The 17,216-nt window shown below is 41.2% G+C and overlaps 3 protein-coding genes and 1 non-coding gene across 4 annotated transcripts; 2 read left to right on the top strand and 2 right to left on the bottom strand.

The window, feature by feature from the left end:
• The first annotated feature begins 376 nt into the window (after positions 1-376).
• LOC108814263 (endoglucanase 10) lies at positions 377-3,131 on the top strand. The gene is made up of 4 exons (XM_018586798.2): positions 377-725; positions 1,257-1,975; positions 2,214-2,519; positions 2,591-3,131. Exons 1-4 carry the CDS (start codon positions 500-502, stop codon positions 2,921-2,923), a joined length of 1,584 nt encoding a protein of 527 aa, XP_018442300.1. The 5' UTR covers positions 377-499; the 3' UTR covers positions 2,924-3,131.
• Positions 3,132-3,302: 171 nt separating this feature from the next.
• Positions 3,303-8,826, bottom strand: LOC108833939 (5'-3' exoribonuclease 3). Its single transcript, XM_018607325.2, has 21 exons — positions 8,534-8,826; positions 8,269-8,371; positions 8,056-8,132; positions 7,692-7,883; positions 7,469-7,588; positions 7,154-7,360; positions 6,891-7,055; positions 6,742-6,819; positions 6,552-6,638; positions 6,199-6,453; positions 6,000-6,095; positions 5,816-5,911; positions 5,664-5,734; positions 5,417-5,545; positions 5,256-5,332; positions 5,114-5,154; positions 4,942-5,016; positions 4,689-4,846; positions 4,481-4,585; positions 4,321-4,396; positions 3,303-4,228 (listed from the first exon to the last, which is right to left on the bottom strand). Exons 1-21 carry the CDS (start codon positions 8,735-8,737, stop codon positions 3,599-3,601), a joined length of 3,042 nt encoding a protein of 1,013 aa, XP_018462827.2. The 5' UTR covers positions 8,738-8,826; the 3' UTR covers positions 3,303-3,598.
• Positions 8,827-9,188: 362 nt separating this feature from the next.
• TRNAE-CUC (transfer RNA glutamic acid (anticodon CUC)) lies at positions 9,189-9,261 on the bottom strand. The gene has a single exon. It is a non-coding gene; the product is annotated as a tRNA-Glu (tRNA).
• A 640-nt stretch (positions 9,262-9,901) lies between these two features.
• Positions 9,902-13,647, top strand: LOC108814925 (probable LRR receptor-like serine/threonine-protein kinase At4g36180). The gene has a single exon (XM_018587578.2). It carries the CDS (start codon positions 10,079-10,081, stop codon positions 13,517-13,519), a length of 3,441 nt encoding a protein of 1,146 aa, XP_018443080.2. The 5' UTR covers positions 9,902-10,078; the 3' UTR covers positions 13,520-13,647.
• The last annotated feature ends 3,569 nt before the right edge of the window (positions 13,648-17,216 follow it).

Here is a 17,216-nt window from a genome sequence, read left to right as displayed (position 1 = left end):
AAAAGCTTGTCAAGTGACGGTGTCCGTTTCTTTCCGGATGGTCGCTTTTGCTTTGGTTGTTGCTGTTGATCACCTCCATTATCCATCATCATCATGAAGACAAGAGTCTTTACAACAGACAGTGATTGAGAAAATGACGTACCACCATTTTTTTGGAACATATACAAAGAATGATCGAAACAGGATCAGGAAATGCAGAATTGCCCTCACTCTAATACTGAACAAGATTTTTTTTTATAAAAAAAATGATCAAGTGCGAGTAGACTAGTAGTATGAATTAATCGTAATAAATTGTGACATTTACAAGGCCCATATAAGCCCAGTAGTAATAATGTAACAGAAAAAAGAGCAATATAAAAAGGAGGGAAAATAGATCTGAAACAAGCCCCGCTTGATACTCCACCGACTTTAACAACCACTGGGTTTGAAGTAGCGAAAGTGACATCTCTCGAGTCTCGATCGATCTGGTGTGGCTTTTGACTCCACCGACGGGAGAAAAATGGGGGAGAAATCGAAGTCGAGAGGATGTTTCGGTTGGTTCATAGCGCTCATCGTACTAGCCGCTGTCGTCCTGGCCGTCGTCTACATGGTCAAATCCAAAATGAATAAATCCGATGACGACGACCAAGGAGGAGCTGGTCCCGTACCTGGACCTCCCGGCGCCATCGATAAGAAATACGCCGACGCTCTCAAACTCGCTTTACAGTTCTTCGACATCCAGAAATGTACTTAAAACTCTCCTTCATCCTTTTGTTCTTTTTTTTTTTTACTTTCTCCATTATCTACTTGCTTCCACGTTTCCACAATTCTCAATTCATCAATTCTCCTGCAACGGCTTAGTTCCTTAATCTGAATCAATGTTCTAAAAATCGGTTTTACACTGCTTAGACGGTTTAAACCGGTTTAGTTTGGTTTAATTCCATCTAAATTGGTGTAAATCGAGTAACAATATTAACAAATTGATCTAAATTGGTGCAAACAAAAGTAACGATATTAGTGTAAGTCTATAAATTTATTTCATTTTGTATATATAATTTTTTATAGCTCTTAAAACAATTTTATAATTAAACTAAAAAAAATTAAAATATCTAATATAGATATATAATATATATTAGATAAATAAATAATTTGTTAGTCTAATTCATGCTTCTAGCTAGGCCAATATAAGACTGCCTAGGCTAGGATTATTATTTTTGAATAACTATGAATATCTAGTTGTTTTTAAATGCTGAATTTGATTGTTTGTGACGATGTAGCCGGCAAGTTGGTGAACAACAAAATACCGTGGAGAGGAGACTCAGGTCTCAAAGACGGAAGCGAAGCGAATCTCGATCTCTCCAAAGGCTTATACGACGCTGGTGACCATATCAAGTTCGGTTTCCCCATGGCCTTCACCGCCACCGTCTTGTCTTGGTCCATCCTCGAGTACGCTGATCAGATGGACGCTGTCAACCTCTTGGACCCCGCCAAAGAATCTCTCAGATGGACCACCGACTACTTCGTCGAAGCCCATCCTTCCGACAACGTCCTCTACGTCCAGGTGGGTGATCCGGAGGTGGATCACCCGTGCTGGGAGAGACCTGAGACTATGACAGGGAAGAGACCGCTCGTGAAGATCGACGCGGAGACGCCAGGGACCGAGGTCGCTGCGGAGACCGCAGCGGCCATGGCTTCGGCGTCTTTGGTGTTCAAGGAGAGCGACCCTAAGTACTCGGCGACGCTTCTGAGACACGCGAAGCAGTTGTTTGATTTCGCTGATAAGAAGAGAGGCTCGTACAGTGTCAGCATACCTGAGGTTCAGAAGTTTTATAACTCCACGGGGTATGGTGACGAGCTGCTGTGGGCGGCTAGCTGGTTGTACCATGCGACGGAGGACAACACTTATCTTGAATACGTTACTAAACATGGAAACGAGTTTGCTAGATTTGGTAACCCGACTTGGTTCAGTTGGGACGATAAGCTTGCAGGAACACAGGTTAGATTTGTAAGAAGGAAGCATTTTTTTATTTATATTCAATTAACATTAACATTAAAAAGAAGGATGAGTATATTTTTTATTTTAATTTTTCTTTTGAAAAAAAATTTTTTTATATCTTTTTGTAATAATATTAAATTAATGTGATATAATCGTCTACTAAATAAATAAAATACATAGTATGACACAGTAACTTCTATCGGTCATGTTTTAATAGAAAAGATGTTTTCCACTGCAGGTACTGTTATCAAGGCTACTCTTCTTTAAAAAAGATTTATCAGGAAGCAAGGGGCTTGCAAGTTACAGGGGTACAGCTAAAGCAGTCATGTGCGGTCTTCTACCAAAATCTCCAACAGCTACAGCTAGTAGATCAAAAAGTGGTCTTGTAATTGTCAGTGACTGGAACTCGCTCCAACAATCCGTTTCCGCAGCGTTCTTAGCTTCACTCTTCAGTGACTACATGCTCACTTCACGTATCCATAAGATATCATGCAACGGGAAGATCTTTAAAGCGACAGAGCTCAGAGACTTCGCCAAAATACAGGTAAATAATAACAACAAAAGAACATTTAAGAGTCTTAAAAGAAGAGAAAGTCTTACTATATTTGTTTTAAGGCTGATTACATATTGGGGAAGAATCCGATGGGGATGAGCTTCGTGGTTGGTTACGGAGACAAGTACCCTGAGTATATCCATCACAGAGGCGCTTCGATACCTGCGGATGCAACCACGGGATGTTTAGATGGGTTCAAGTATTTTAACTCGACGAAACGGAACCCAAACGTAGCGTACGGTGCACTGGTGGGTGGGCCTTACTTGAACGAGACGTTCAGCGACGTAAGAACTAATGTGAGGCAGAACGAGCCAACTACGTATAACAATGCCTTACTCGTTGGTCTCTTGTCTAGTCTTGTCACTACCTCTTCAGCATTACAATCATTGAAGTGAGTGTGAGCCATTATCCTTTGTTAAATAATCAGGCATTGCTTTAATTTTTTTTTTCTTTTGTCCTACTGATGTGTGTATGTATGTATTTGTTTATTTCACGTTTGTGTATTTGATTTGATATGTTGATGATGAGTGTATTGTTGTGTTGTAAGTTCGTTGTAATCAAGGTACAAATACGACACTTAAAATAAGCAAACTGTTTATAAGAGGTTTAGATTCCAAAACATGACTGACGCTTTTTATCAGATATGCACTCAATGATGTTTGTCATTAATGCTTCAATGTATTTGTAGTGGTGGTTCAGTTATGGTTACAGATAAATCTGGTGTTCTTCACAAACTGAGTTCTTTGTATACAAAAGCTACGAGAATCATCAAAGTATAGAAAATTAACTCTGAAATTATTAATCCAAATAACCATTGTTTTAGTTTATTCAAAGATAAACAATTGTTTTGAAAAATAAAGATACAATACAAATACAAATAAAAATTGTTGCAAGCAAAACTAGTGTAACCCCCCAACCTATAGTTTTCCCTCAGGTGCTCTTGTCTCCCTTTTAAATCAAAGAAACCAAGAGCAGGGCCCAAATTCTAAATGATACAACAAACGAAGCTCAACACTACACCTGATGATTCATACGCTCTTAGCATCAGAGAGAGAACGTCACACTTGTGCTTAATAACGATCACGATGATGACTTCCTCTGCGGTCACCACCTTGCTGCTGATGATAACGGTGATGCTGCTGACCACCATACTCTCGTGGGTTGTTATAATGCTCAGACCCACCTTCACCATGCCAATGCTGCTGCTCATGTTGTTGATGGTGTTGGTTGTAGTTACCAGAATACCCACCTCCTCTGTTGTCACGGTGGCCTCCCCTTGGCTGGACCGGGTAAGGATCTGACGGGAATCTCCCGCTGGTTCCACGAGGTTGGTACCCGCCTCTACTTTGATAAGGAGCTTGCTGCTGCTGCTGAGCATAGCCTTGCACGCCAGGTGGAGCCATATAGCCACCACCATGTTGGTAAGGAACTGGTGGAACATACGGCGGCGGTGGTTGATTGTAGCCGTAGCCAGGATGATGATGCTGAGCATGCACATCTCTTGTCTGATACCGGTCCCGGTCTGTTCTCCTATCTAAGCTGTTGTTGACAAGACGATGTGCTGCTTCTCCCACATGCCTCCCTTGATGATTACTATTATTATTGTTGTTGTTATAGTAATTATTGTTATGGTTCGGTCTCCTTCCATTGTCCTCATGCCACAGAGCAGGTGGTGGTTTTAAGTCGCCTATGTTCACAATCTGAAAAGACAAAGAGAGAGAAAACAACCCAACTTAAGCTGCTTATTGATGTAACGTCACATAAAGGTGATAAACATTGTGGTATCATGTACCTTCTTAGGGAAGATGACACCGGGTGGAGGTCTGGTAATGTGTTCATGTGCATCCGGAAGTCTGTAAATGCAACATCTAAGAAGAAAAGAAGATTGAATCAGTTTTGAATGTTTAAGGTGTGAGTGAATATTGTGTGAAAGCTAAGGTTTGTGATCTCACATGACTTGGTTGTCCAAGATGTCCTCCTTACCCTCCACTGGGGACCTAAACACAGGAGGGTGAGTCTCTCCTGAACAGGGAGTCAAGTAGCCGTTCATACCATCACTGCAAGTAGTTCAAACCACATCAGGATACAGATGGGAAAACAATGGAGTCATAAAAAAATAAAAGATAAAAAGAGAGTTATGTTTTCATTTGATGTACAAACCTGAGCTCAGGTCTGATCTTAACCTTAAAGTCTAGTCTCTCCTTTTCACTCAATTGCCGACAATGGTTGTCAAGCGAAAAGATGAGTTCAGCAAGGCGATGAGAAGTTGCAATGAATAGCATATCACACAACATGCTGTTTCTATGCTTCTCTTCATCCTACAAAAGATTGAGCAAACAAAAATTTCTTTTAAAAGTTGATCTCTTTAAAAGCACACATCATGATCTGAAGGAATGGCGTATTGGCACCATACCGTCAATGTGAATTCCACTTCGGAAACAGCGTCTAGAAGACGTTTTTCATCAATGAAAGGCAGCTTAGCAATACCCTATGAGGAAAGAAAGTTACAATACTTCAAAATGCCATTCAAATACAGTGATTGTGTTTACAATACCAGATTGTCTCTGGAAAGATAGAGAGCTTACCTGCCAGGAATAACGCTTTCCATTCATATCGACTTCAAAATCTGGAAGATTGAATAAAGAGATACATTAATATATTATTAGTTCCGACAGTTATCAGTGAGTGAGAACATATAATCTTTTTTGAGGGAAGTAAAACACTTACCAGTTGGGTAAAAATCAATGATGGGTGAGTTAGGATCCGTCATCAAGGTCCTATATCGCTCTGGAAGAGCGTGCGAACTGACAAAATGAAGTCACGGTTACAGATATACCATACAAAGGAAACAAACAAGAATGTGAAAAGAAAAAGGAATGTTGCCAAACCTTGCAGCTGGGAACACCCCAAGAAGTTGATTGAAAGGCTTAAATGGAGTTCCTAACTCAAACTCAATATCCAGCTCTCCCAGATCCTTCAGATCAGAAGCAAATGGTGCATAATGGTAAGGGTAAAACCTGTAACATCAAAAGTAAAAAGATGCATCAGTATATAAAAATCACAGTAGGCCACACTAAAGAAAGCAATCCAAACGAAAAAAAAAAGTATTTTAAAGTTGTAGGAGGAGGAACTCACCACTGCCAAGAGCAAACACCTTCCATGTAGTAATGCATGACCCAACAAAGGCCTTCTGTGTACTTCAAAACCTGCACAAAATAATGTTTAAACATATTAGAACCACCTCTCTAGGACCAAACTCTATATATATATGTCGTTCTCAAACTCACAACATCCTTCCGTAGTCTCTCCATGTCTTCCACGGTTACAACCGAGAACTTCTCTTCATAATATCTCTCTCTCCATCCAGGTTCACCTAGCTTCACCTGTGTAAATGCAAACCACATTAAGAACCCAAGGACGACCCAAAGAAAAACATTATTTGTAAATCTAATTCAATGCACTAGGACGAACCTTATCCTCTTCATGAGTATCTGAGTTGAAAGCATCGGATTTCTCACGGATTACCTCCTTGAGCTTTGTCTTTAACTCTTCTTTGTTCTCGTTTTCCTGATTTAACAATACAAATTGAATTACCGTTCACTTAAATAATATTATTCACTTTCAATTGCAGTGACAAAGGAGTTAAAAAGTCACATAAAAGTTCACATACGTCAGGTTCAAGACTGTTCTCAACATCGACAATAGCAGCACCGATACTGGATCCTGAAGATAAACGTCGAACTTTTTGAGGAGGAGCAGACCTTCCTCCACCGTTAGACTGATACGGCGAAGGCGCAGGAGCAGAAGCAAGTCGTGAACCACTAAATCTTTCAACCGGAACAAGAGAGTCCGGTTGAACTGTCGGAGCTTCATCGTCCATTCTCTTCTTCCGAGCTTTATCGCCCTTTATTCTTTCCGCTTGCCTCTGATATCAACAGAGAAAAAGTGTGGAACCATGAAAATCTATACCAAAGACCATTATGCAGCAATAAAAAATACTTGACAAGACTCAAATGATGTTACCTGATGTAACCTGGCCCTTTTCTGAAATATCTTATCTTCAAAAGATCCTACAGCCTGAATAAACTGTTCCACCCTCTTCAAGTTCGGCTGGAGAGGATAAAGGTAAAAAAATAAAGTCAAAAACCATGTCACCTAAGGGTGAATTGGAAAAGGAAGAACATGGATCTGAGTTAATCTGAGAAAAAGGCACCTTGCACCCATCAGTTAGATAGCCGTCTAGGGACCTGAATTCCTTCTTGTAAACAGCCATTAGCAAGTTGATAGCACCCTGGGAGATAATGACGAAAAATGTTCCATTAAACAATATAAATGTCAAACTCTATTCCATACAACACAAACCTCACGAATCTCCAATGTAGGCATATGTGGTAAGAAATCGTTGCCAACAAAGAAACATATGAAGATGAAATCATCAACAATGCGCTCCAGATCAATCTCGAACGGTGGGTTGGGAATCCTCATTTCAAACTCCAGGTATTCTCTAAGAATCCAGATATGAAGGAACTGAAGAAAAAAAAACAAAGACATGAGAATTGACAATATTATCACACTTTAAAGACTCTATCTCACGAACACGCTGATAGTGTGTTATGAAACTCAACCTGATATGGCTTTTTGACAAAACCATCGCCCTTCTCATCGAATTCCCCTGCCCTCTTCTTTGCTTTCCCTTCACAATCTGAAGCCATATGGCCCATTTGACCACACAAGAAGCATTTGTCCTGCTGGCCAGGAGTGAAGACTACCTCTCGAAGAATCGAAAAATGAACTTCATGGGTGGCCAAGCCCAACATAATCAGGTCAGCGTCCTGTCAATCAAATCAGGCCAAAGTGAGAAAATTGAACTAGCACAAATAAGATCTCATAAATAGCTTTTCCGTCTTAAGTATAAATCAGAAGATGAAGAAGACTCATACCAATCCGTACAAGCAATGCCTAGTATTAGGGTCAAAACCAGGAAGGTTTCTTTGAAGACGAATGTATGACATGATTTTATGTTCCCCTTCACCTGGAACATTTGCGTCTGAGAGGATAACCTTTTCAGTCCAACAAGGAAATAGCAAATATAAGTCACAAACTCAATCCAATAATACAAGATCTAATAGGGAAGTAACAGAGCTATAACCATCACACAAGTACCTTGATATTTTTCCAACCAGCATCATAGTTGAGTCTCATGTGCACATAGTACTGCAAGGCGATAGACAGAACACCCATGAACTCCGTCCCGGGTGTAATAACGTTAGAATCAAACACCTGAGAGTCAATTTTAGGAGGGAGTCTTCTACCCTCCCTCTCAAACTCCTCTCGCAGCTTTTCTTCTTCAGCAGCCTGTAACCATTAACAACATCAACAAACTTTCCATACAAAGAGATTGGAGAAACAAAGAGACAATCAACAGACATTAGAAACATGTCTGGATGAAAATTAAGAAAGAACTAAAATAAGTTTGGTCTGGATGAGGAAACCCCATGCCAGTATATATGGGGAGGGGAGGACATACAGCATCGGAAGCATCTTTAGCAGATCTAAACCGTCTAGATCGTTGTTGATTCATTTTAGCTCTTGGAGCAACACCATCTAATACCACCCAATTCAAACACACATACATACATGATGATTAATTAACCTTCAAGCTACAAGCTACAGGAACTCTATTAAGTTTATCTTAGCAGGTAAAAGAAAAAAAAACTCATTTATAAAAATCCCCACTTACCAATAGCCATATAGAGCAGCTTCCTCGGACGTACCATAACGAAAAGCCTATCGATATAGTCAAACATACACTGAAACACCTCCTCAAAAGTAGTCGGCGATGGCTGCAACCAAACACACAAGTCATTATAAAGTACAAAAAGCTACTCAAAATTGAAACTTTAATGTCTGATTACAAACCCTAATTACAGCCAAAATATCATTGTCAAATCGATGCTAAAGTTTGAAACTTTTTTAAATGTGAATTTCGATTAAAGACGACGTACCCTGTCTTCAGGGTGGAAGCAAGGATGGATGATACCGTTCATGTCAAGGTAGAGATTATCGTATTCGAGATTGTTAGGGTTAGGTTTACTGGTATCGACCGGGATCTTGATGCCCTCGATTTCCACAGCCTCTTCCTCCACGACGTCTGATATTATCAGCGGATACTTCTCCGCTAGCCACCGGTAAAACGCCGGTACTCCCATTCTTCGAAGATATTAATCAAAATCTCCGGCGGCCGCAAAAAAAAAAAAAAAAAAAAAAACTGAGAGAGAGAGACCTAAGCACGAAGAAGAGAGAAAGTATTAATCGAATCGAATCAACGGTGTTTGGTTTGTCTACGGCGGGTAAGGCCACAAAGAGATTATTAATTGCTTTTGTTTTACCTATTTCCTTTTTTGGATGAGAGCAAACGGATTTTTGACTTTGTCAAATTTATTTGGGCTTAAGACAAAACAGGCATACGATGTCAGAAAAGAAACCGAGATATTTGTTTGGCCTTTTGTATTATCTTTTAAAACTAATTCTGAAGCCCAATAGCCCATTTGTCTGTGTACCGGCGGGGACGAGTGGTGGTCCCATTCGGAGAGAAGTCAGAAACGTCGAGACGTCATGTTCTGACGTCAAAACTAGAAACAGGCTTGTAAGAAAAAAATTCTCCGTTGCCGGGACTCGAACCCGGGTCTCTCGGGTGAGAGCCGAGTATCCTGACCAGCTAGACTACAACGGATTTGTGCTACTATTAATCCGAATATCAAATTAGAAAGCATAGTTTGGCTTTTAAGAAAAACAAGAACACACTCAACACAGTCTTGTACTTGATTAAACTAGTCTCTTTCGGCTTTGTGTCTTCTTCTTGTGTGGTCCATCTATTCCGGCAGAAATTATGATTCTAACTATTAAAAGATCATTCATTTTATAATTTTTTGTTAAGTTAGTGGTATATATCTTTGTAATACTCCAACTTGTTTCTTTTATGTTATTTCTATATGTCGACATTATCTTAAATTTCCCACAGTCTGAGTGTGTTTAATGACTTCTGATCATTAGAAAACAAAAAACATTTAACAACTAAAAATCAAAACAAGAGTATTCAGAATTTACGAAGTACCAGAAGTAGTCCATAGATTCGAATTCAGCCTTAGTGATAATTTACCTACACTTTGGTACTTTCTGATCATCTTTGATTGTACCGGCCATGAGAGATGCAGAGTTGGTCGTAACATTTGTCACAACATTGGTACGCTACAAACACAACGTCTAATCCAACATAGTAAATAACCATTATGCAAATACTGTCATACAAGCACATGTACCCCAAAAAAAAAACTATATGCATATAAGATACTATTCCCTTTCTCATAATCCACTGACGACATAAAACAATTTACTCTCTTTATATAATTTGCTCCTGGGGAAACAACGAAACATTCACACAAAACGATGCCGTTGCACTCTCCCTCCATACGCTCCTCCTCTCTTATATTATAGACCAAAGAAACAATCTCTCTCTCTGCAAAAACTCTTTCTCCACTTCTTCTTTTCTCATGGCCGCAACGGTCATTTTCTTCCTCCACTTCACATTCTTCGCCGCCGTCTTCTCTCACCTCCCCCACGCCTCCGCCGTCTCACCGGAGACTCAAGCTCTCACATCCCTCAAACACTCTCTCCGCGACCCACTAGGCGCCCTCGAGAGCTGGAACGAGTCCTCTCCCTCCGCACCATGCGACTGGCACGGCGTTCTCTGCTTCTCCGGCCGCGTGCGCGAGCTCCGCCTCCCCCGCCTCCGCCTCGCCGGCCGCCTCAGCCCTCGACTCGGCGAGTTGACTCAGCTCCGCAGGCTCAATCTCCACTCCAACGACATAAACGGCCCCCTCCCGTCTTCTCTCTCCCGCTGCGTCTTCCTCAGAGCGATCTACCTTCACCAAAACTCCTTCTCCGGCGAGTTTCCGCCGGAGATACTCAATCTCCGGAGTCTCCAAGTCCTCAACGCCGCTCACAACTCCCTCGCCGGGAGCATAGCCAACGCCACTCTCTCCAAGAGCCTCCGTCACGTCGACTTGTCTTCCAACGCGTTAACCGGAGCCATTCCGGCGAGTTTCTCGCCGGAGTCTTCTCTCCAACTCATCAACCTCTCCTACAACCGGTTCTCCGGCGAGATCCCGGCTTCTCTCGGCCACCTGCAGAACCTAACGTATCTATTGCTAGACTCCAACGAGCTGAAAGGAACAATACCGTCTGCGTTATCTAACTGCTCTTCGCTTGTACACTTCACCGCCGCCAGAAATTCCCTCACCGGGATAGTTCCGGCGACTCTCGGGAAGATTTCGACTCTCCAGGTGATCTCGCTCACCGAAAACTCCCTCACCGGTACGGTTCCGGCGAGTCTTCTCTGCGGCTACTCTGGTCACAACTCCTCCTCCATGCGGATCGTTCAGTTAGGAGTTAATAACTTCACGGGGTTAGCTACGCCGTCAAATGCACCCGCCTCCTGCGTGAACCCTAATCTCGAGATTCTTGACCTTCACGAGAACCGCATTGATGGCTTGTTTCCCACGTGGTTGTTGACCGGTTTGACCTCATTAACGGTTTTGGATATATCAGGAAACGGTTTCTCCGGCGAGTTTCCTGTTGAAGTCGGGAGCTTAACGGCGCTTCAGGAGCTGAGAGCAGCGAACAACTCCTTCGTCGGAGAAATCCCGACGGCCGTCGGGGAATGCAGGTCGCTGCGTGTCGTGGACTTCGAAGGGAACAAGCTCTCGGGTCAAGTCCCGGGTTTTCTGAGCCGGTTAGGGTCTCTGACGGCGTTGTCTCTCGGAAGAAACGGGTTCTCGGGTCGGATCCCAACGGATCTTCTGAGGCTATCGGGACTCGAAGCGTTGAGTCTAAACGAGAATCATCTCACGGGGGATATACCCTCGGAGATAACGAAGCTAGCTAATCTCAGCGTCCTCGATCTCAGCTTCAACAGATTTTCCGGCGAGATTCCGGCCAATGTAGGCGAGTTAAAGAGCTTGAGCGTGTTAAACCTCAGTGGATGCGGGTTAACGGGTCGGATTCCGGTTAGCATATCCGGGTTGGTGAAGCTTCGGGTGTTGGATTTGAGTAAGCAGAGAATCTCCGGGGAGTTGCCAGTTGAACTCTTTGGCTTGCCGGATCTTCAAGTGGTTGCTTTGGGACACAACAATTTAAACGGCGCCGTACCGGAAGGTTTCAGCAGTTTGGTTAGTCTACGGTTCTTGAATCTTAGTTCAAATTTATTTTCAGGACATATCCCTTCGAACTATGGGTTTCTCAAGTCATTGCAAGTGCTGTCCATGTCTCATAACCGTATCTCTGGTTCTGTCCCGGAGGAGATTGGGAATTGCTCTAGTCTTGAGGTTCTTGAGCTCGGTTCGAACCGGTTAGAAGGTCACATTCCAGTTCGTCTTTCGAAACTATCTCATTTGAAGAAACTTGATTTGAGTCACAACAAGTTAACAGGGGATATTCCGGATCAGATATATAAAGACTCGTCTCTGGAGACTCTCTTGCTTAATTCGAATTCTCTATCGGGCCGTATACCGGAATCGTTATCAAGATTGAGGAATCTAACCGGGTTGGATCTTTCATCAAACCGGTTTAACTCTACTATACCATCAAGTCTCTCTCGGCTTCATTCGCTTAGCTACTTGAACTTGTCAAGAAACAGATTAGAAGGGGAGATTCCACAAGCTCTAGCTGCACGTTTCAACAACACATCCGTCTTCTCCAATAACCCGAGACTCTGCGGTAAACCGCTCGGTTTAGAATGTGAAAACGTTAGGCGAAGGAGAAGAAGAAAGCTGATTCTACTTGTAACCCTAGCCGCGGCTGGAGCTTTGTTGCTGTTACTATGTTGCTGCGGTTATGTGTTCAGTCTATGGAGATGGAGGAAGAAAATAAGATTAGGTTTGGGCTGGGACAAGAAAGGAACGCCTTCACGTACCTCCGGTACGAGCTCCGGTGGCACGAGGGGAGAGGACAACGGTGGTCCTAAGCTTGTGATGTTCAACAACAAGATCACGTTAGCTGAAACGTTAGAAGCCACGAGACAGTTTGACGAAGAGAATGTGCTGAGCCGAGGGAGATACGGGCTGGTTTTCAAGGCCACGTTTAAAGACGGTATGGTTCTTTCGGTACGTAGACTCATGGACGGTGCGTCGATAACCGACGCAACGTTCCGTAACCAAGCAGAGGCGTTAGGTAGAGTGAAGCATAAGAACATCACTGTCTTGAGAGGTTATTACTGCGGACCACCTGATCTAAGACTTCTTGTTTACGACTACATGCCCAACGGAAACCTCTCGACCCTTTTGCAAGAAGCGTCTCACCAAGACGGGCACGTACTGAACTGGCCGATGCGTCATCTCATCGCGTTAGGAATCGCTAGAGGATTATCTTTCTTGCATTCACTGTCTATCATCCACGGGGATTTGAAACCGCAGAACGTGCTTTTCGACGCGGATTTCGAAGCGCATTTGTCGGAGTTCGGGTTAGATAGGCTGACGGCATTGACTCCAGCGGAAGAACCGTCCACTTCATCGACCCCGGTCGGGTCATTAGGCTACATTGCACCCGAAGCGGCGTTAACGGGCCAAACGAGTAAAGAGAGCGATGTCTATAGCTTCGGGATCGTGTTGTTAGAGATCTTGACGGGTAAAAAAGCAGTGATGTTTACGGAGGATGAAGATATAGTGAAATGGGTGAAGAGACAGTTGCAAAAGGGACAGATCGTTGAGTTGCTTGAACCGGGTCTATTGGAGCTTGACCCGGAGAGTTCAGAGTGGGAAGAGTTCTTGTTAGGGATCAAAGTTGGGTTGTTGTGTACTGGAGGAGATGTAGTTGATCGACCGTCTATGGCTGATGTTGTGTTCATGCTCGAAGGGTGTAGAGTTGGTCCAGCGATCTCCTTATCAGCAGACCCTACTTCACCTACTTCCCCAGCCGCCGCCCCCGCAGCTTCTTGAAAATGTTTCAATTTTTCATTTCATAATAAGTTTTCCTGTGGATAATTCTGTTGACTTCCATTGCATTGTATCTTGTCACGGGTACGACAATCAGAAAATTTTAAGCTGTCTAGTCAAGGAATGTAAGTGAAATCAATCAAGTTCAGTGTTTTTCCATCTCTTTCGTTAACCTGAAACATGTATTATTTCCGGAATTCTCGTATAAAAATCATATCCTAAAAATTAAATTAGAATATAATACATTAGTAAATGTGAAGCGGGTCCAATAAATAGTGTGTTAACGTTGAACTTACCCTACGGCGCTAAGCAATGCGTAATCTATATACACTGAGTTTTGTGGTTAGACAACACTTCCGTGATTTAGTTAGTGGGTTGGGAGAGAAATGTGGGGTCCTCCACATTTTCCTCTTTCTGTTTAGCTTCCCGCCAAATAAGTCGTGACAAGTGGGTGACTGCCACGTGTTAAGTCTCTCTAGAGAGATGAAAGTAGCCGTTGAAAAAGTCTTGGATTTTTCTGTACGGGGAACAGTGAACTTTAGCCGTCAGACGACTGAAAAGCTTTTTGAGCAGCAGAACCTGTTGTCTGAAACCCATAGCCATGTCGGATTTTACACTGTTTGTCTTTTTGGCTCCTTACTTAATTTTCTTTTGTATAATTATGATTTCTGGTGGGGGTAGTATGTTATGAATGGAGAACTCCGCCTCAAGCAATAACCATAGAGGGAACATTTATTTTCCATGACGTCTTCGAGGAAATGAATTTTGAGTGACTTCGTTTACTGAAGATAAGAAGTTATTGAATACATATACAGTATATGGTAGTCATGACTCATGAAGAAAGGATTGGTGTAAACAAAGAAGGTAAGGAGAATAAATGCATACGGAATGCATAAGTTGTGTGAGAGTTTAATGGATATTTTGTTTGTGTGGACATGACTCATCCCATTATTAAATGTGTCATAACTATCTTCACTGCCACCTTTAAAACAAGTCATGACAATTATTTGACTCTGCTTGTGTAGGTATCTACTCTCTTGAACCCACAGACTACTCTTTTTTTACCCATGAAGTGAATGGGAAATAAATATTTACAGTGAAAAGGTTATTCCTTCGGTGAAAACAATATCTAGTGTGTTACCCAGCAATGAGAAAAATTATAGGTCGCAGATTTTATAAGTCCCTCGCGAAGACGAACGTGGTATATAACAAGTCTAATTGTTTGTGTCAAGTCATTGGCTACTATAATCGTTGACGATTAGTTTTGAGATTAAATCGCACAAATATTTGTGTAGTGATATATGTAATCACTAATTACTGTAGATTTTATTACGCAAATTAAAAAAATACTCCCTCCGTTCCTAAAAATAGAATTTTCTAGATTTTATTTTTTTTCCACAAAGAAATATTTTCTATATTTTTAAGGTACTTTTGTATACTTTTGAGGTACTTTGTATACTTTTGAGGATCATTAATTATAAATATTTGAATTGATTAAATTTTATTGGTTGATAGTTATTGGAAATTGTATAAAACATAAATAGTAAATTAAAGTTGGCAAATATTTATTGTAGTCTTAATAAACGTGAAAACTCTAGAAAATCTTATTTTCAGGAACGGAGAGAGTATGATTTTTTTTAATACCAAGTCAAATGCTTTCACGCAAGTTATAATTGTTTTTCAGTGAGAACTGAACTCAAATCCCACAAAAAGGAACTGAAAGAAGAAGCCAAACACTACATGAAAATTCAAATATGAGATAAGATGGTGATAACCATAGACCCCTCCTTGATACTTTCACTCGGCTCTAGACTGTCCAGCTCGAGATGAGAGGATGATACCGACAATGAGACCATACAATGCAAGCGCTTCCGCAAAGATGAGAATCAGGATCATTCCTACAAACAGCTTCGGTTGTTGCGCATTCGCTCTGCAACAAATAAGAAATATGATATTTAACAAATGGATACAAAACTGAAGAAATATCTATCATGTGCATAAGGCATAGTTAGTGATATGACATTCAACCATAGATTAAAAAAGAGATTGAAAAACTAATGATCCTAGAGCCCATCAAAGTTACTTGTCTAACAAGTAAGAATCAAGATTCCGTTATCATTCCTTTCCAAACAACAAACACCAGATCAGATCAAAGACTATATTACATAACACCAGCATCGCTGACGATTCCGATAGCCATACCAGCGGAGCGCGGCGGCAGCGCCGAGGAAGCCGAAGAAAGGAGCAGTTTCGTCTCCGCTGAAACCTGAAGCCATGGCTCCGATGATCGTGGAATTGGTTTAGTCTGGTATGGGTTCAATTGGTTGGTTTAGTTGGTATGATAGATAGAATTAGTTGAAATGCTACCTTTACCCTCCTTCTACTACATGGTTGATTTTACTCTTTTTTTTGCTTCACTCAGTTGCAAGCTACCATATGGGTTGATCACTCACTCTGATTTGCTGGTGCTTTCTTTGTTGTACTCAGTTAATACTCTGGTCTGCGTGTGTTGCGTCTCATGGCTGTTTAGGGTCTGACTGTAACCGCAGCGGTTGCGGTTGCGGGAGTTTGCGGGTGCGGGTGGTTGCGGTTTTAAGCGTTTTCTAGAGATTTGTACGATTGGTACAACTGTTAGAAATTGTTGCGTTTGCGGGACTCTTATGACTGGTAAACTACCAAACGCAACATCTGTTAAATAATAATTTAATAATATTTATATTTTATGTAATTATAAAAATATTAAAAATCACAATAATATGATAAATATAAAATTTATATTTATAAAATCATATTTTTAAATTTTAAAAATTTATAGAAAATATTTTAGTTTTGAATTTTTATAATATAAATTGAAATATAATATGAATACATTTTACAATTTCTAATATATCAATTGAAAAATTTTATTGGATATTTTTAGTATTATTTTTATTTATTCTGTTTTAAAAAAAAAATTACCTTTCCGCAACCGCAAACGCTAGCTGGAACCAGATTTTGATTTTAAGAGGTTCGGAGCGGTTTGAAGCGATTTGTAGCATTTTCTGTGATTGTTTCGAAACGTCAATAACCGCTATGAACCGCAAAAGCTGTGTTTGCGGGTGGTAGCGGGAAAACCAGTCAGCCCTTTAAACGTAAACAAATTTGTATGGGCTCGATAGATTAGACTAAACTCGTCCGAGTTACAGCATAGATAAACAAGCTGTTGGGCTCCAGATTTGAGATTTTTTCAACGGATACAAAAGCCCAACTCGTGTTGTTTCGTTTTTAAGCCTATGAGTTTGGCTCAGATCGATTGTATTTTCCAAAACAAAGCAGAGCAAAACATATTAACACGCTCAAATGAGTTGTGACATGTGACTTGTGATAACATTGATTTTTGTAAATCTTAGCATAAGATATGATGACAGTATCACTCTTAATGCTTAAATCATTGTGTACGCGAAATCAAAAGAAGAAAACTATGCATAGCCACCTAGTAACTGACTAACGAGTACCGAACCGAACCTTTTGTCTTTTCAGTGATTCCCCGAATGTTCGTATAAGAATAAAGCTGTGGCAGGTAACCCCTCATGTAAAACAACACGCTCCTATCTAGATGCACACACCGACATAAACTGCAACTCAGGTTGAGAGATTCTTCATAGCTTTACAGTTTGTAAAAGAATACATACTTAGACCAGTTTTGTATAGGTGCCTTACA

Source organism: Raphanus sativus, chromosome 7, assembly GCF_000801105.2.
Source record: "Raphanus sativus cultivar WK10039 chromosome 7, ASM80110v3, whole genome shotgun sequence".
NCBI lineage: Eukaryota > Viridiplantae > Streptophyta > Magnoliopsida > Brassicales > Brassicaceae > Raphanus > Raphanus sativus.
Note: the sequence above shows the minus strand (reverse complement) of the source record. Positions and strands in the feature narration are given on the sequence as shown.